The sequence below is a fragment of the Hemitrygon akajei genome, chromosome 27 (assembly GCF_048418815.1).
Source record: "Hemitrygon akajei chromosome 27, sHemAka1.3, whole genome shotgun sequence".
Classification (NCBI taxonomy): domain Eukaryota; kingdom Metazoa; phylum Chordata; class Chondrichthyes; order Myliobatiformes; family Dasyatidae; genus Hemitrygon; species Hemitrygon akajei.
Genome location: NC_133150.1, coordinates 40,025,929 through 40,041,269, shown reverse-complemented (window position 1 = coordinate 40,041,269; position 15,341 = coordinate 40,025,929). Strand labels below are relative to the sequence as shown.

The window sequence follows — 15,341 nt, the reverse complement described above, 5'->3', positions numbered from 1 at the left end:
ATTTGACAGATTCACCATTCTCCAGCTCAATGAATTCGTCCTCATCTCTGTTCTAAAGGAATGTGCTTATAGTCAGAGACTGTGCCCTCTGATCCTAGAACTTCCCATCACATCCTCTCCACATCCACTCTCTCTTGTCCTTTCAATATTCAATAAGTTTCAAAGAGATCCCCCTCATTCTTCTAATCTCCAGTGAGTACAGGCCCAGAGCCATCAAACTTACTACTCACTCCCACAACACTTAACATGGGCTCTTTCTCTTTCCATCATTAACTTTTCACCATGAACACTTTCCCTAATGACGCACTTCAGGAGTCAGATGGTCAATATTTCAGATTAATTCCCTGCTTCAGAACACCTCCAGTTATTTATTTGTATTTCAGATGAGAACATTTACTGTTGCTTGTGTCTAATACTTTAACACATCTCAGCATTTCATTCAGTCTTTGAGAATTGTTTAAATGTTCTTGTCCTGCTAAATATAACTAAAAGTTGTTCAGATTGTCATGTACCATGCTCCAATTGTGTTACTATAGTTTTTTTTGATCAAGCTTCCTGCTGCCTTCTTCCTTATTTTTATTTCAGACATTTCTCTCTGAGGACAAACAGGTCCTGACTGTGTCTCTGTGAATAAAATGCTGTGGCCATTGATTCTCCTGATTGGTTTCCTACCTGGTGAGTTACAGACAGCACTGGACAACCGCATAATCAGTGTTGGTTTGGGGACCATACACTGTTTCCACAACTGTGCTTAAATACCTATGGACACTAAAGGTGTCGAAAACTGGAGTTCAGAGTAACTCCTGGAGGAACTCAGTGGGTCAGAGGGAGGGGAAATGTCAATGGTTTGGGTCGAGACTCTGCATCAAGTGTGAGTGGAGAGCGAGAGGATATCAGCAGGAGAGGGGCAGGTGTGAAACTGGGTCCACAAGGTAGTTGGGGCCGAGGAGGGGTGAAGTACAACAGGCAAATTGAATAGGAATGTAAAGGGATGGAGTTTGGAGGTGGGTGAGAGGTGGGAGCAGATAAGGAGAAAAGAGGAACAGTGTGGAGCCAGGTGTGTGGGAGAATATTATTATTATTATTGATACATCTTTCTTTCTTTCTTTCTTTTTAAATCTTTTTATTAATTTTTTAAACAAACATAAATGAAACATGAATACAAAGTGTTTGAGAGTACATAATTAATAGTTTAAGTAGACATTCAAATATATAATAATCAGTATATATAGCCTCCCAAACTCAAAGTATTTATGAACAAAAGAGACAAAAAGAAAAAAAACAAAAAAAAGAGAAAGAAAAAAAAAACTAACCAACATGGGCCATTGCATAATGTTAAGTACATACAGTAGTGCCAATAACTCCGAACCTCCATCCAAATAATTAAGAATAATCAAAGTGAGGTTTAGGAAAAGACAATTTAACTCAAATGAAAATGTTGAATAAATGGTCTCCAAGTTTCTTCAAATTTAACTGAAGGATCAAAAACAACACTTCTAATTTTTTCTAAACTCAAACAAGAGATAGTTTGAGAGAACCACTGAAATATAGTTGGAGGATTAATTTCTTTCCAGTTCAATAAAATAGATCTTCTAGCCATTAATGTAACAAACGCAATCAATCGTCGAGATGAAGAGGATAAACGACTATTATCTACCATTGGTAAACCAAAAATTGCAGTAAAAGGATGCGGTTGGAAATTGATATTCAGAGCTCTTGAAATAATACTGAAAATATCTTTCCAGTAATTTTGTAAACAAGGGCAAGACCAAAACATATGGGTCAATGAAGCAACATCAGAATGACATCTGTCACAGGTTGGATTAACATAAGAGTAAAATCTAGCAAGTTTATCCTTAGACATATGAGCTCTATGTACAACCTTAAATTGTATTAGGGCATGTTTTGCACAAATAGAGGATGAATTGACTAATAGTAAAATTTTCTCCCACTGTTCAGCGGATATAAGACAATGAAGTTCTTCTTCCCATTCCTTCTTAATTTTTTCTGATGCTTCTGGCTGTATTTTCATGATCATATTATAAATAATAGCTACTAAACCCTTTTGGCAAGGGTTCAGAGCTAAAATTCTTTCGGTAATGTCCAATGGACATAATTTCGGAAAAGTCTTTAACTCATTATACAAAAAATTTCTAACTTGCAAATATCTAAAAAAATGGGTTTTAGGTAAATTATATTTATTAGATAGCTGTTCAAAGGACATAACACTATCATCTAAAAGCAAATCACGAAAACATGTTATACCTTTTTTTTTCCATAAGAGAAAAGCTTGATCCATAAAAGAGGGCCGAAAAGAATAGTTAGATATTATAGGGCATGATAAAATAAACTTATTCAAACCAAAAAATTTACGAAATTGAAACCAAATTCGCAACGTATATTTGACTATAGGATTTGTTATTTGTTTATTCAATTTAGATAAATAAAAAGGAAGCAAAGATCCTAAGATTGAAAACAATGAAAAGCCTTGTACAGATTTGCATTCCAAATTTACCCATTGTGGGCAGGCAACTGCAGTCAATTCTTGTCTCCAAAGATACATCTTTTTATAATTCCAGGTATAATACATTGGATTTAAGCGCTAAGTGTACCCTAACAGTTATTGAAATGACACATAGATTTCTAGACACTAAAGTACCAATGACCAGATCCAAAGGGCACAGTTTCAGACATCATGAGGGGTTTCTCAGTGAAGTTTATAAAATTGTCTACGCACACACACACACACACACACACACACACACACACACACACACACACACACACACACACACACACACACACACACACACACACACACACACACACACACACACACACACACACACACACACACCATTTGAAAGGCCAACATGTTTGGGGTAATTGAAAGTTCAACACTGCCGCTCTCTCTCAGTACTGCCCTGGGTTGCATTAAGTTGGTCCATTCCCCTCAAATCTAAAAATGGCTCCCTCAGTTTCAGGTGCATTGTCGGCAAAGAAAAATGTAAGAGCAGTTGTGGGAAGAGCGATCACAATCGATTGTCACTATGAAGAAAAGTACCGCTCAGACACAAAGTATTGGTGCCATGGATGGACTATCCAATGTTCAGTTTTAGTGGAAACAAAAGGGCAACACGGACGGAGTGGACGAGTGTCAATCACAGATAACCCGGAACGGGGAATATTTACTGTTACTATGGAGGATCTTCGCTCTGGAGATACAGGATGGTACAGCTGTGGAATTAAAACAGCAGATACAGATCCAAGATTTAATTTATATCTACAAGTACCTGATGGTAGGTTTCTCAGGGATTGACTTTGTGCCTTCCATAAAGTAAGTGTCTCATGATCTTTGTCCAGACTCTGTCCATCTCTCACTATCTCTGCATTCATATCAGTGCCAAATGTTTCCCTCCGTAAGGCAGGTCACTGAGCATAGTAATAACTTCAATCTCTCCTGAAAGCCACCATACTTGTGATGTACAGTATCTCACAAGTTGCTGCCTTTCAACAATTAGTGACCACTTTAATTAGGTCCCAACCTACACATAATAAAGTGGCCACTGAGTGTATGTTCATGGTCCTTTGCTTCTGTGGCCCATCCACTTTGAAGTTCGACCTGCACTTTCAGATGCTCGTCAGCACACTGCAGTCATAATGCCTGGTTATCTGAATTCCTGTCACCTATCTGTCTGCATGAACCAGTCTGTCCATTCTCCTCTCACATCTCTCATTAACAAGGCACTTTTGTTCACAGAATTGCTGCTCTCTAGATGTTTTTTCATGTTGTTCGTACCATTTCTGGTAAAATCTAGAGACCGTTGAGTATGTAAATCCCAGGAGATCAGTAGTTCTTGAGATATTTAAGCTACTCCATCTGGTGCCAGCATGGTCAAAGTCACTCAGATCACATTACCTTCTCATTCTGATGTTTGGCCTAAACAACGACGGAACCTCCTGAGCAGGTCTGCATGCTTTTATAGGCTGAGATGCTGCCACATGATTAGCACATTAGATGGAAACATAGAAAATCCTACAACACAATACATGCCCTTTGGCCCACAATGCTATGCTGAACATGTACTTACTTTAGAAATTACCTCAGCTAACCAATAACAGCTTAACTCTATTTTTCTAAGCTCCATGGACCTATCCAGGAGTCTCTTAAAAGACCCTATCATATCTGCCTCCACCAGCATTGTTGGCAGATCATTCCATGCACTCACCACTCTCTGTATAAAAAACTTAACCCTGACATCTCCTCTGTACCTCCTTCCAAGCACCTTAAGACTATGCCCTATAATGTTAGTCATTGCAGCCCTGGGAAAAAGCTTCTGTCTATCCACACAATCAATGCCTGTCATCATCTTATACACTTTTATCAGGTTGCCTCTCATTCTCTGCCAATCAAAGGAGAAAACGCCAAGTTCACTCAACCTATTCTCAGAAGGCATGCTCGCCAATCCAGGCAACATCCTTATAAATCTCCTCTGCACCCTTTCTATGGTTTCTATATCCTTCCTGTAGTGAGGTGACCAGAATGAGCACAGTACTCCCAAGTGGAGTCTGACCAGGGACCTAGATAGCTGTAACATTACCACTTGGCTCTTGAACTCAATCACATGATTGTTGAAGGCCAATACCCAATGCCTTCTTAACCACACAGCCAACCCATGAAGCAGCTTTGAGTGTCCTATGGAATCAGACCCCAAGATCCCTCTGATCCTCCACACTGCCAATAGTTTTACCATTAATACTATATTCTACCATCATATTTGACCTACCAAAATGAATCACCTCATACTAATCTGGGTTGAACTCCATCTGCCAATTCTCAGCCCAGTTTTTCAGCCTATCGATGTCCCGCTGTAACCTCTGACAGCCCTCCACACTATCCACAACACCCCCAAACTTTGTGTCATCAGCAAATTTACTAACCCATCCTTCCACTTCCTCATCCAAGTCATTTATAAAAAATCACAAAGAGGAGGGGTCCCAGAGCACATCCCTGCGGAACACCACTGGTCACCAACCTTCATTCAAAATATGACCTGTCTACAACTACTCTTTGCCTTTTGTGGGCATGCCAGTTCTGGATCCACAAAGCAATGTCCCCTTGGATCCCATGCCTCCTTACTTTCTCAATAAGCCCTGCATGGGGTAACTTGTCAGATGCCTTGCTGAAATCCATATACACTACATCTACTGCTCTATCTTCATCAATGTGTTTAGTCACATCCTCAAAAAATTCAGTCAGGCTCGTTAGGCATGACCTGCCTTTGACAAAGCCATGCTGACTATTCTTAATCATATTATGTCTCTCCAAATGTCTATTTAAGTCCTGCCTCTCAGGATCTTTAACATCAACTTACCAACCACAGAAGTAAGATTCAGAGGTCTATAATTTCCTGGGCTATCTCTACTCCCTTTCTTGAATAAGGGAACAGCATCCACAGCCCTCCAATCCTCCGGAACCTCTCCCCTCATCATCAAATGCTCAGCAATCTCCTCCCTTGCCTCACACAGTAACCTGGGGTACATCTCACTCAGTCCCAGTGGCTTATCCACCTTGATGCTTTCCAAAAGCTCCAGCACATCATCTTCATTAATATCTACATGCTGAAGGCGTTCAGTTCGCTGTAAGTCATCAGTACAATCGCCAAGATCCTTTTCCGTAGGTAATACTGAAGCAATGTATTCATTAAGTACCTCCACTACCTCCTCCGATTCCAAAAACACCTTTTCACTGTCGCACTTGATTGGTCCTCTTGCTCTTCACATACTTGCAGAATGCCTTGGTGTTTTCCTTAATCCTGCTCACCAAGGCCTTCTCATGGCCCCTTCTGGCTCTCCTAATTTCATTTCTAAACTCGTTCCTGATAGCCTTATAATTTTCCAGATCTCTATCATTACCTAGTTTTTTGAACCTTTGATAAGCATTTCTTTTTTTCTTGACTAGGTTTTCAATTGGCTTTGTACACTATGGTTCCTGTACCATACCATCCTTTCCCTGTCTCAATGAAACGTACCAGTGATATTTGCATTAATGACCAGGTGAACATTTATACCTAATAAAATGGCAGATAAGTGATTTACAGATGTTCTTTCAGTGTCTGAATTTTTAATTCTTTCCCACAGAACCTGTGTCTGTTCCTGTGCTTCGATATCTGTCACCAGCAAATGTCTCGCGTCTCGGGGGCTCAGTGTCAGTTTCCTGTGAGTCCTCCCAGGGATCCCTTCCCATTCAGTACAGTTGGTATGAACAAACCTCATCTGAGCATCCAACGATCTCGGATACCAATGAACTGACTCTACGTTGTCAATCCTTCAACCACCAGCACCATCAATATTACTGCAAAGCCTCGAATCGGCTGGGAGCAAGATCCAGTACAATGGTTAATGTGACAGTCTTCAACAACAGAGGGATCTGCAGTTATGTGACCGAAATCAATGGCACTAGTAAGTTCTAATTTCAAGGGAGGATACATTTAAATATTTATTTTTGTTTCTCTGTTACTGCTGCTCTTATACTTCTAGTGATGGTAAGGAAATTCTTTGCATTTGTATAAGCTGCACATTGCAGCCCCCATGGGGTAGAAATAAAGTGCAGTGAACAGTTAAGTCTGGTACTTCCTCCTGGAAGATGTGGAGCATCTCAAACATAGTTGGACTTGCACACCCAGAGAAATTGAAAGCATTCCATTCATACTTCTCTTTATGGTTTGGAAAGACTAGAATAAGTGTTGAGTTGTGAGACAGTGACACTCTCATAAAAGCGAAAGGAACGACTTCTAATATTGAAAATATTGGTGGGAATGACAGAATTTTGGCAATGTCCGTGGGCAGGAGTGAGTGTGGTTGCTATTACTAAGCAGAACATGCTTGGGAAGCTGAGAGATCTGTAGATAGATAAGTCACTTGGACCAGAAGGTCTACACCCCAAGGCACTGAAAAAGTTATATAAAGAAATTGTGGAGGCATTAGTGGTGACCTTTCAAGAATAACTAGAGTTTGGAATGTTCAAAGGACTGGAAAATTGTTAATATCAGCCCACTCCATAAGAAAGGAGAGAGGCAAAAGAGAGGAAATTGTCGACCAGTTTGCAAGACATCAGTGGTTGGGAAGGTATTGGAGTCCGTTATTATGAATAAGATTTTGGGATACTTGAAGGTATATGATCAAATATGGTTTCCTTATGGGGAAATCATGCCTGAAAAATCAGCCTCAGAATGCAAGGACATCCCTTTATTTAATTTCTTTCCTGATAAAGTAAAGAGTAGGTCACAACACCAAAGGAACCCTTGACAAACCCAATTAACTGTAACTTAATAACAGGGCAATCTGCAAAGACCAATTCACCTAATCAGTCTGTCTTTGGACTGTGGGAGGAAAGAGGACCACACAGGGAGACCACATACATTCCACATGGAGGATGTACAGACTCCATTCATTTAGAACAGAGATGAGGAGGAATTTCAGTAGCCAGGGTGTGATGAATCTGTGGAATTTGATACCATACATGGCTTTTGAGGCCAAGTCATTGGGTATAATTAAAGTGTAGCTTAATAGTTTATTGATTAGGAAAGGCATCAAAGATTATGGGGAGAAATCAGGAGAATGCAACTGAATGGGGTAATAAATCAGCCTTGATGGAATAATGGAGCAGACTGTATGGGCCAAATCACCAAATTCTCCTCCTATGTCTTATGGTCTCACTGTCTTGGGTTATCTCTAACTTTTGAATATCTGAGCAGCCCAAGTAAATTACTAATTGCTGAAATTGAGTTTCTGGTTGTTGAATAAGAAACCTCACTCACTTTGAGATATGAGCAGGGAATCCATTCCTTCTGTTTGAGTTTATGTACAATATGGCTGTTGTATTTCATGATTACAACAAGGAAAATAAACCTTCAAATCCCTTTTAAAACACTAAAGGAATGCCAGTCCAAGGTGAGGGATGGGCCGGTGTGCAGCTTGCTGCATCCCGAGGTTTATATTTCTTTACATTGAACTGAAGCTGCGGCTTGCAATTAACGGGCTCCTGAATTGGTTAGAATGATGACTGGCTTCTTGCCTGTGGCAATGTATGAATTTGAATTTGAATTTTATGAATTTGAATTTGAATTTGAATATTATGAATTTCAATTCCAAATGGAATTTCCTACTTTGATTTGCTCTTTTTACTGCATATTGTGTGTTTGACAGTCTTTTTTAAAAATGTGTTTGATTGTTTTTTTTTCTTCTATGGTTGCCTGGAGGGAGGTAAATCTCAAGGTTGTACATGGTATAATTTTCTTAATAACAAATGTAGCTTGAACTTTGAATTTGGAAATTGAAGTCCAATCTGATTGGCTGTGATTCCATAAGCTATCACATCTATGCAATGAAATAGAATTCTGAATTTAACCTTTCAAAAGTGTGTTCCAGTTTAGAGAGGATGCTGCAGAGTCAGAGAGTTACAGGTTATGGGTACAGGAGCTTCACCCCAAATCGTCCATGCTGACCACAGTGTCTTCCTGAGCTTCTCCCATTTCCCTGCAATTGGCCTTTATCCTTCTAAAACTTTCCTGTACATGAACTTGTCCAAATGTATTTTAAATAGTGTATTTGTACCCATCTCCAGCACTTCCTCCGGCAATTTTTCCATGCACACACTGCTCTGTGTGGAAAACACTGTCCCTCCAGGCTCTCTGAGAATTTCCCCTCACTCCTTGAGCTGAGGGTCTCTAGTTTTCGACACCCCTACCCTGGAATAAAGACAGTGATTATCCGCCATACCTTTGCCAACAAAATAAAGTAACACAATAGAATCCATGTAAAACCACACACAACAAAGAATGAAAAACAACCAATGTGCAAAAGATGACAAATCGTGCAAATAATAAAAATATGTAAACAAATATTACATATAACATCAGAGGCAGATACTGGAATCCGAGTGCGATTGGTGATACTCCGGTTGTGGTCAGCGGAGCAGAGTAGGGCCGAGCGAGCATCCCTCCAGACCTTGCGGCACCGGCGGAGATGGGCCTGAACTGAAGGCACAGCGATGTCGTCTTCGGGCAGGAGAAAGAGGGGGTTGATAGCCTAGGGAACATTCAAAAGGGGACATACCGGTGGTGGTGCTAGTCAGGGAGTTGTGGGCATACTCAATTCAAGTGAGATGTGTGCTCCAGGATGACGGGTTACTGACGGAAATGCAGCGCAGTGCTGCTTCCAATTCCTGATTGGCTAGCTCCATCTGACCATTAGTCTGTGGATGGAAACTGGAAGACATACTTACTGAAGCTCCAAGGGCTTGACAGAAGGATCTCCAGACTTGGGAGATGAATTGGGGGCTCCGGTCAGAAACGATGTCAGAGGGAATTCCATGAAGGCGGAAGACATGTTGGACAAGGAAGTCAGCAGTTTCACGGGCCGTAGGGAGTTTGGGAAGGGCTTTGGAAAAACGGTCCACCACGGTGAGTTACCACATGAAGGGGGTAGTCCTGTGACAAAATCGAGAGCTATGTGGGACCAAGGATGGCCAGGGACCGGTAGGGGACGAAGCAGCCCAGCAGGTGGCCAAAGGGATTTCCTTTCCACAGGCACACACAGTACAGGCGGAGATGGAGCGATTGTCAGCATCTATGGTGGCCACCAGAAATGTCGCTTCAAAAAGGACAGGGCTCGACCAATTCCAGGATGGCAGGCAAACCGGGAAGTATGCCCCCACTGGAGAACCTGGGGGGGGGGGGGGGGGGGGGGGGGCATTGCCTGGGTCATGTTGAGTCCATTGGGCCTCTCTAACTATGGACTCGATCTCCCATGTGAGGGCAGCCACAACCCAGGATGATGGAAGAATGGTATCAGGATTGGAAGGGTCCTCCTTGGAGACGTACTGACGAGAGAGAGGATCTGGCTTCAAGTTCTTGGAACCAGGATGGTAGGTGAGGGTGAAATTGAAGTGGATATAAAACAGTGCCCAACGGGCTTGGCGGGAATTGAGGCATTTAGCTGTCTGAATATATGCCAGGTTCTTATGATCTGTCCAAACGATGAATGGGTGTTCTGCTCCCTCCAGCCAGTGCCTCCACTCTTCCAAGGTGAATTTGACGGCCAGCAACTAACGGTTCCCAATGTCGTAGTTCCGTTCAGCGGGGGATAGACAGCGAGAGAAGAAGGCGCAGGGATGGAGCTTTTGGTCTGGGACAGAGCATTGAGAGGACCACCCCCACCCCAGTGTCAGAGGCGTCCATTTCATCTATGAATTGGTGAGGTGGGTCAGGTTGGACCTGGATGGGAGCGGAGGTGAAACACCTCTTAAGCTCTGAGAAGGCTGAGTCCACTTCGGTGTTCCAGTGGAAGAGGGTCGCAGGAGAGGTGAGATGAGTAAGGGGTGCTGCCACCCGGCTATAGTCCCTAATGAAGTGACAGTAGAAACTGGTGAATCCCAGAAATCGCTGGAGTTGTTTAAACGTCGTAGGTTTGGGATCCGCACTCACATGCCTACTCTCAATGATGTACCCCAGGAAACTGATGGAGTGGGCATGGAAATCACACTTCGCGGCCTTAACAAATAGTTTGTTATCCAAAAGCCTCTGAAGAACCTGGCAGATATGATGGGTGTGCACCTGGAAGTTACGGGAGAAGATTAAGATATTGTCCAGATAAACGAAAACAAATCGATTGATAAAGTCCCTAAGGACGTCGTTGAACAGAGCCTGGAACACCGCGGGAGCACTGGTTAGGCCAAAAGGCATCACAAGGTATTCAAAATGACCGAGGGGTTGTTAAAGGCTGTCTTCCATTCATCTCGCTAATGTATCCTGACCAGGTGATAGGCATTCCGCAAGTCTAATTTAGAGAATACTGTGGCTCCAAGAAGGGGCTCGAATGCAGAGTTGAAAAGGGGCAGGGGATACTTATTCTTTATGGTAATGTTGTTCAGGTCACTGTAGACAATGCTTGGGCATAGTGAGGCTTCTTTCTTCCCCACAAAGAAGAAACCAGCACCTACAGGGGAAGATGAGTGTCAGATGATGCCAGCCATGAGGGAGTCATTTACGTACATCTCCACAGCTGCTTATTCTGGTCTGGACAGTTTGTACAGCCAACTGGTGGGTAATGAGACTCTGGGGAGAAGGTCAATTGCGCAATCATAAGGGCAATGGGGAGGCAGAGAGAGGGCCTGTTGCTTACTAAACACCTCTCCGAGATCATGATATACTACAGGAACGGTGGACAAGTCATGGGGCTCAGAGGCGGACAAAGTCGCAGTGACCACCACTGGGGGAGGGGCTGATTGCAGGCAAGCGGAAAGGCAGAACGAGCTCCAGTTGACTATCTTCTCGGTGGACCAGTCGATGTGGGGGTTATGATGGCTTAGCCAAGGTGGCCGAGAACTAAAGGGGCTTGAGGAGAGGAAATTAAATTGAATCGTACCTGTTTCCGATGGTTTCCGGAGAGAAGGAGAAGCAGGGGTTCAGTGCAGTGCATGACTCAGTGCAGGAGTCTACCGTTCAGTGCCCGGGCATCCCGGGGCGTGCACAGAGGCTCACGAGGAATACCGGCTTGGAGGACTAGGTTTTCATCCATGAAGTTTCACTCTGCACCGGAGTCCACTAGCACCAGCAGAGGCGAGGGCTGTTGGTTGTAACACAGAGTGGCTTGAAGCTGCACCCAGGGTCTGGGAACGAAAGGGAAGATTCTCTGGCTCACCAGGGACCACCGTTACTGGTGAGCATTCCCTTTTGGCAAAAGGGTGCAGGTGGCAAGGAAGTGGCTGGACTGACCACAATATGGGCCCTCGCCCGCTCGTTCTCCGGAGACGTTCAGTGGGAGAAAGATGGATCCACCCCAGCTGCATGGGTTCCTCTCCCGGAGCAGTCAAAATGGCAAGGCTGGGAGCTTCTGGGGGTGCAGAAGGAGGAGAGAGGCTTGTTCTGCCAGGAGGCGGTAAAGAGCGTCGAGAAGTGGCCAAAGGTGGTGGATGACCAGTTCTCTCTCTATGGCGCTCTCGGAGGTGATTGTCCAACCTGGTGGCCAGGGAGATCAAGGAATCCAAGCTGTCGGAGTTGTCTCTCATCGTCAACTCGTCCTTCACCAGGACGCAGAGTCCATTCAGAAAAAACCCCCGCAGCGACTTATCGTTCTACCCCGAGTCGGCTGCTAACGTCCGGAACTCCACTGAATATTCAGCAACACTGCGGGAACCCTAGCAGAGAATGAGTAACCATATAACAATTACAGCACGGAAACAGGCCATCTTGGCCCTTCTAGTCCATGCCGAACGCTTACTCTCACCTGGTCCCACCTACTTACACTCAGCCCATAACCCTCCATTCCTTTCCTGTTGTTAAGGATCCAGCCTGAACACAGAGTTGAAGGGCCTCTGCTGATAGCCCTGGACCACGACATTCCTTAATTTCTGCCTTTCACCTGGCCATGTGGGTTTTGACCCAGCCCCTTTCCTTATTGGACTTTCACCAATTACCTACTTATCTCCTCACTAGCACCCACCTGTTTCTGTTTTCACTCATTACCCGGTCCATTTAAACCCTGCCTTGACTCACATTCTCTGCCAGTTGGTCCCAGCTCTGACCTGCCATTGTGACTGCTGCCACTGATTTTGCTGAACTCTGTGTTTCTGGATTTTTGCCTGTGCGCTCTGACTCGTCTGCCCTCGCCAGACTGCCTTTCCCGGGTAAGACCTCCGTCTGCCATTCCGGATTCGTGCCTGCCTCCTGTTTATGAAAGACTGTTGACCTTGTGCTCCCTAATAAATCCTGGTAAAGGAGTATTCGTTGGTCTGCACTTGAGTCCTACTGTAACCTGACCCCTCCTGACACCTGTCCGTATACAGATCCAATTTTACTTTAAATGACAATATCGAACCTGCTTCTACCACTTCTACTGGAAGCTCATTCCACACAGCTACCACTCTCTGAGTAAAGAAGATCCCCCTTGTATTACCCCTAAACTTTTGCCCCTTAACTCTCAACTCGTGTCCTCTTGTTTGAATCTCCTCTACTCTCAATGGAAAAAGCCTATCCACATCAACTCTATCTATCCCCCTCATCATTTTAAATACCTCTATCAAGTCCCCCCTCAACCTTCTATGCTCCAAAGAATAAAGACCTAACTTGTTCAACCTTTCCCTGTAACTTAGGTGCTGAAACCCAGGTAACATTCTAGTAAGTCTCCTCTGTACTCTCTATTTTGTTGACATCTTTCCTAGAATTCAGTGACCAGAACTGTACACAATACTCCAAATTTGGCCTCACCAATGCCTTGTACAATTTTAACATTACATCCCAACTCCAATACACAATGCTCTGATTTACAAAGGCCAGTATACCAAAAGCTTTCTTCACCACCCTATCCACATGAGATTCCACCTTCAGGAAACTATGCACCATTATTCCTAGATCACTCTGTTCTACTGCATTCCTCAATGCCCTACCATTTACCATGTATGTCCTATTTTGATTAGTCCTACCAAAATGTAGCACCTCATACTTGTCAGCATTAAACTCCATCTGCCATCTTTCTGCCCACTCTTCTAACTGGCCTAAATCTCTCTGCAAGTTTTGAAAACCTACTTCATTATCCACAACGCCACCTATCTTAGTATCAACTGCATACTTACTAATCCAACTTACCACCCCATCATCGAGATCATTAATGTATATGACAAACAACATTGGACCCAGTATAGATCCCTGAGGCACGCCACTAGTCACCGGCCTCCAACCCGACAAACAGTTATCCACCACTACTCTCTGGCATCTCCCATCCAGCCACTGTTGAATCCATTTCATTACTTTAATATTAATACCTAATGATTGAACCTTCCGAACTAACCTACCGTGTGGAACCTCATCAAAGGCCTTCCTGAAGTCCATATAGACAACATCCACTGCTTTACCCCCATCAACTTTCCTAGTTCTTTTCATTCAAAAAATTCAGTAAGATTTGTCAAACATGACCTTCCACACACAAATCCATGTTGACTGTTCCTAATCAGCCCCTGTCTATCCAGATAATTATACATACCATCTCTAAGAATACTTTCCATTAATTTACCCACCACTGACGTCAAACTTACAGGCCAATAATTGCTAGGTTTACTCTTAGGACCCTTTTTAAACAATGGAACCACATGAGCAATACACCAATCCTCCAGCACCATCCCCGTTTCTAATGACATTTCTACACTAACTTCCCTCAAGTAGACATTTGGTGGCATCTTTACCTCGCACGGGGTGATCGAAGATTACTCTCATTTCCGTGATGAAACTGGTGGAAGAGGAGCAAATATCCGGTTGGTTGTCACAAACTGCTGTTGCCCACGCTAATGTGCTCCCCTGCAGCAACCCCATGACATAAGCAATTTTAGACTTATCTGTGGAATAAGTTGACGACTGCTGTTCATATACCAGGGAGCACTGAAGGAGGAAACCCCAGCAATTCCCCAAATCTCCCACGTAGTTCTCTGGCCCTGGTACGTGAGGCTCTCGGGGTGGGGGTGTTAGTGAATTTTTGGTGGTTGCCACTACAGGCTGTCTGGGCTGGCTAGGCTGGGTTCCAGGAGTGGGTTGAGTAATATGAGTGGAGACACAGTCCACCTGGTTACCGATCTGTGTGACGTGAGCAGATGGGGATCTCCATGACCTCCGGGAGGAGTTGGTTGTGCTGTCCTAGTAGGGAACCCTGTCTGGCAAGGGTTTGTTGAATATTATTATGTCCATTGGGTCCATGGTGGCAAGATTGTGCTGTTGCGTAGAACAGCTGAACCCAAACGCAGGACATTGTCACGGAGATAGAGTTGGGATGCAGACGAGGGCACGAGCGTGACTGGAGTTGAATAGCAAACAGGAGGATGAACAGAAAGGCAGGTGGCAGGCAATGCTTCTCTTGACATGGAGAGACAGAGATAACACAGGCAAACCACTGTGCTGAAAGAAAACTTAGAATACACAATCCTAAGTGGCCAGGAACGTGAATTACCACACTGGCTGAAACAATGATCTGGTGAAGAGTAGATGAAAAGCCGGGGTATTTATGCTGCAGGTTTAGATGAGAATCGGGTGCCACAATCAAGGAGCCTGGGAGAACAGGGGGAAAAGGGAATTAGGAGAATATGAGGAATCAACAGTCAGGAACATGACATTGCATTTCTTTTGTGTCAGTTCCAATGTGATAATAATTTTGTTCTCCTTTACACTTTAGTACAGTAAATGACATGAAATAATCTAGAATCTTGTATTTCCTTGTGTTGATCTGATTTCACCTGTGCATTTTCTGAGAAACTTCTCCTTCAGTTTCAGGTGCTTTATGGGCAGAAGATAAAGTAA

At 43.6% G+C, this 15,341-nt stretch overlaps 1 protein-coding gene across 1 annotated transcript; it reads left to right on the top strand.

The window, feature by feature from the left end:
• Window positions 1-298: 298 nt before the first annotated feature.
• On the top strand, window positions 299-12,203 carry LOC140717002 (uncharacterized). The gene is made up of 7 exons (XM_073030197.1): window positions 299-314; window positions 610-675; window positions 2,979-3,299; window positions 6,142-6,462; window positions 9,309-9,464; window positions 11,218-11,350; window positions 12,032-12,203. Exons 1-7 carry the CDS (start codon window positions 299-301, stop codon window positions 12,201-12,203), a joined length of 1,185 nt encoding a protein of 394 aa, XP_072886298.1.
• The last annotated feature ends 3,138 nt before the right edge of the window (window positions 12,204-15,341 follow it).

Excerpts from the sequence above, each read along its gene's own strand:
- LOC140717002 (XM_073030197.1), top strand. Across the intron at positions 676-2,978 it reads CCTGATTGGTTTCCTACCTG|TTTCAGGTGCATTGTCGGCA; the intron begins GTGAGTTACAGA and ends TGGCTCCCTCAG. Across the intron at positions 9,465-11,217 it reads TGGAAAAACGGTCCACCACG|GAACGGTGGACAAGTCATGG; the intron begins GTGAGTTACCAC and ends GATATACTACAG.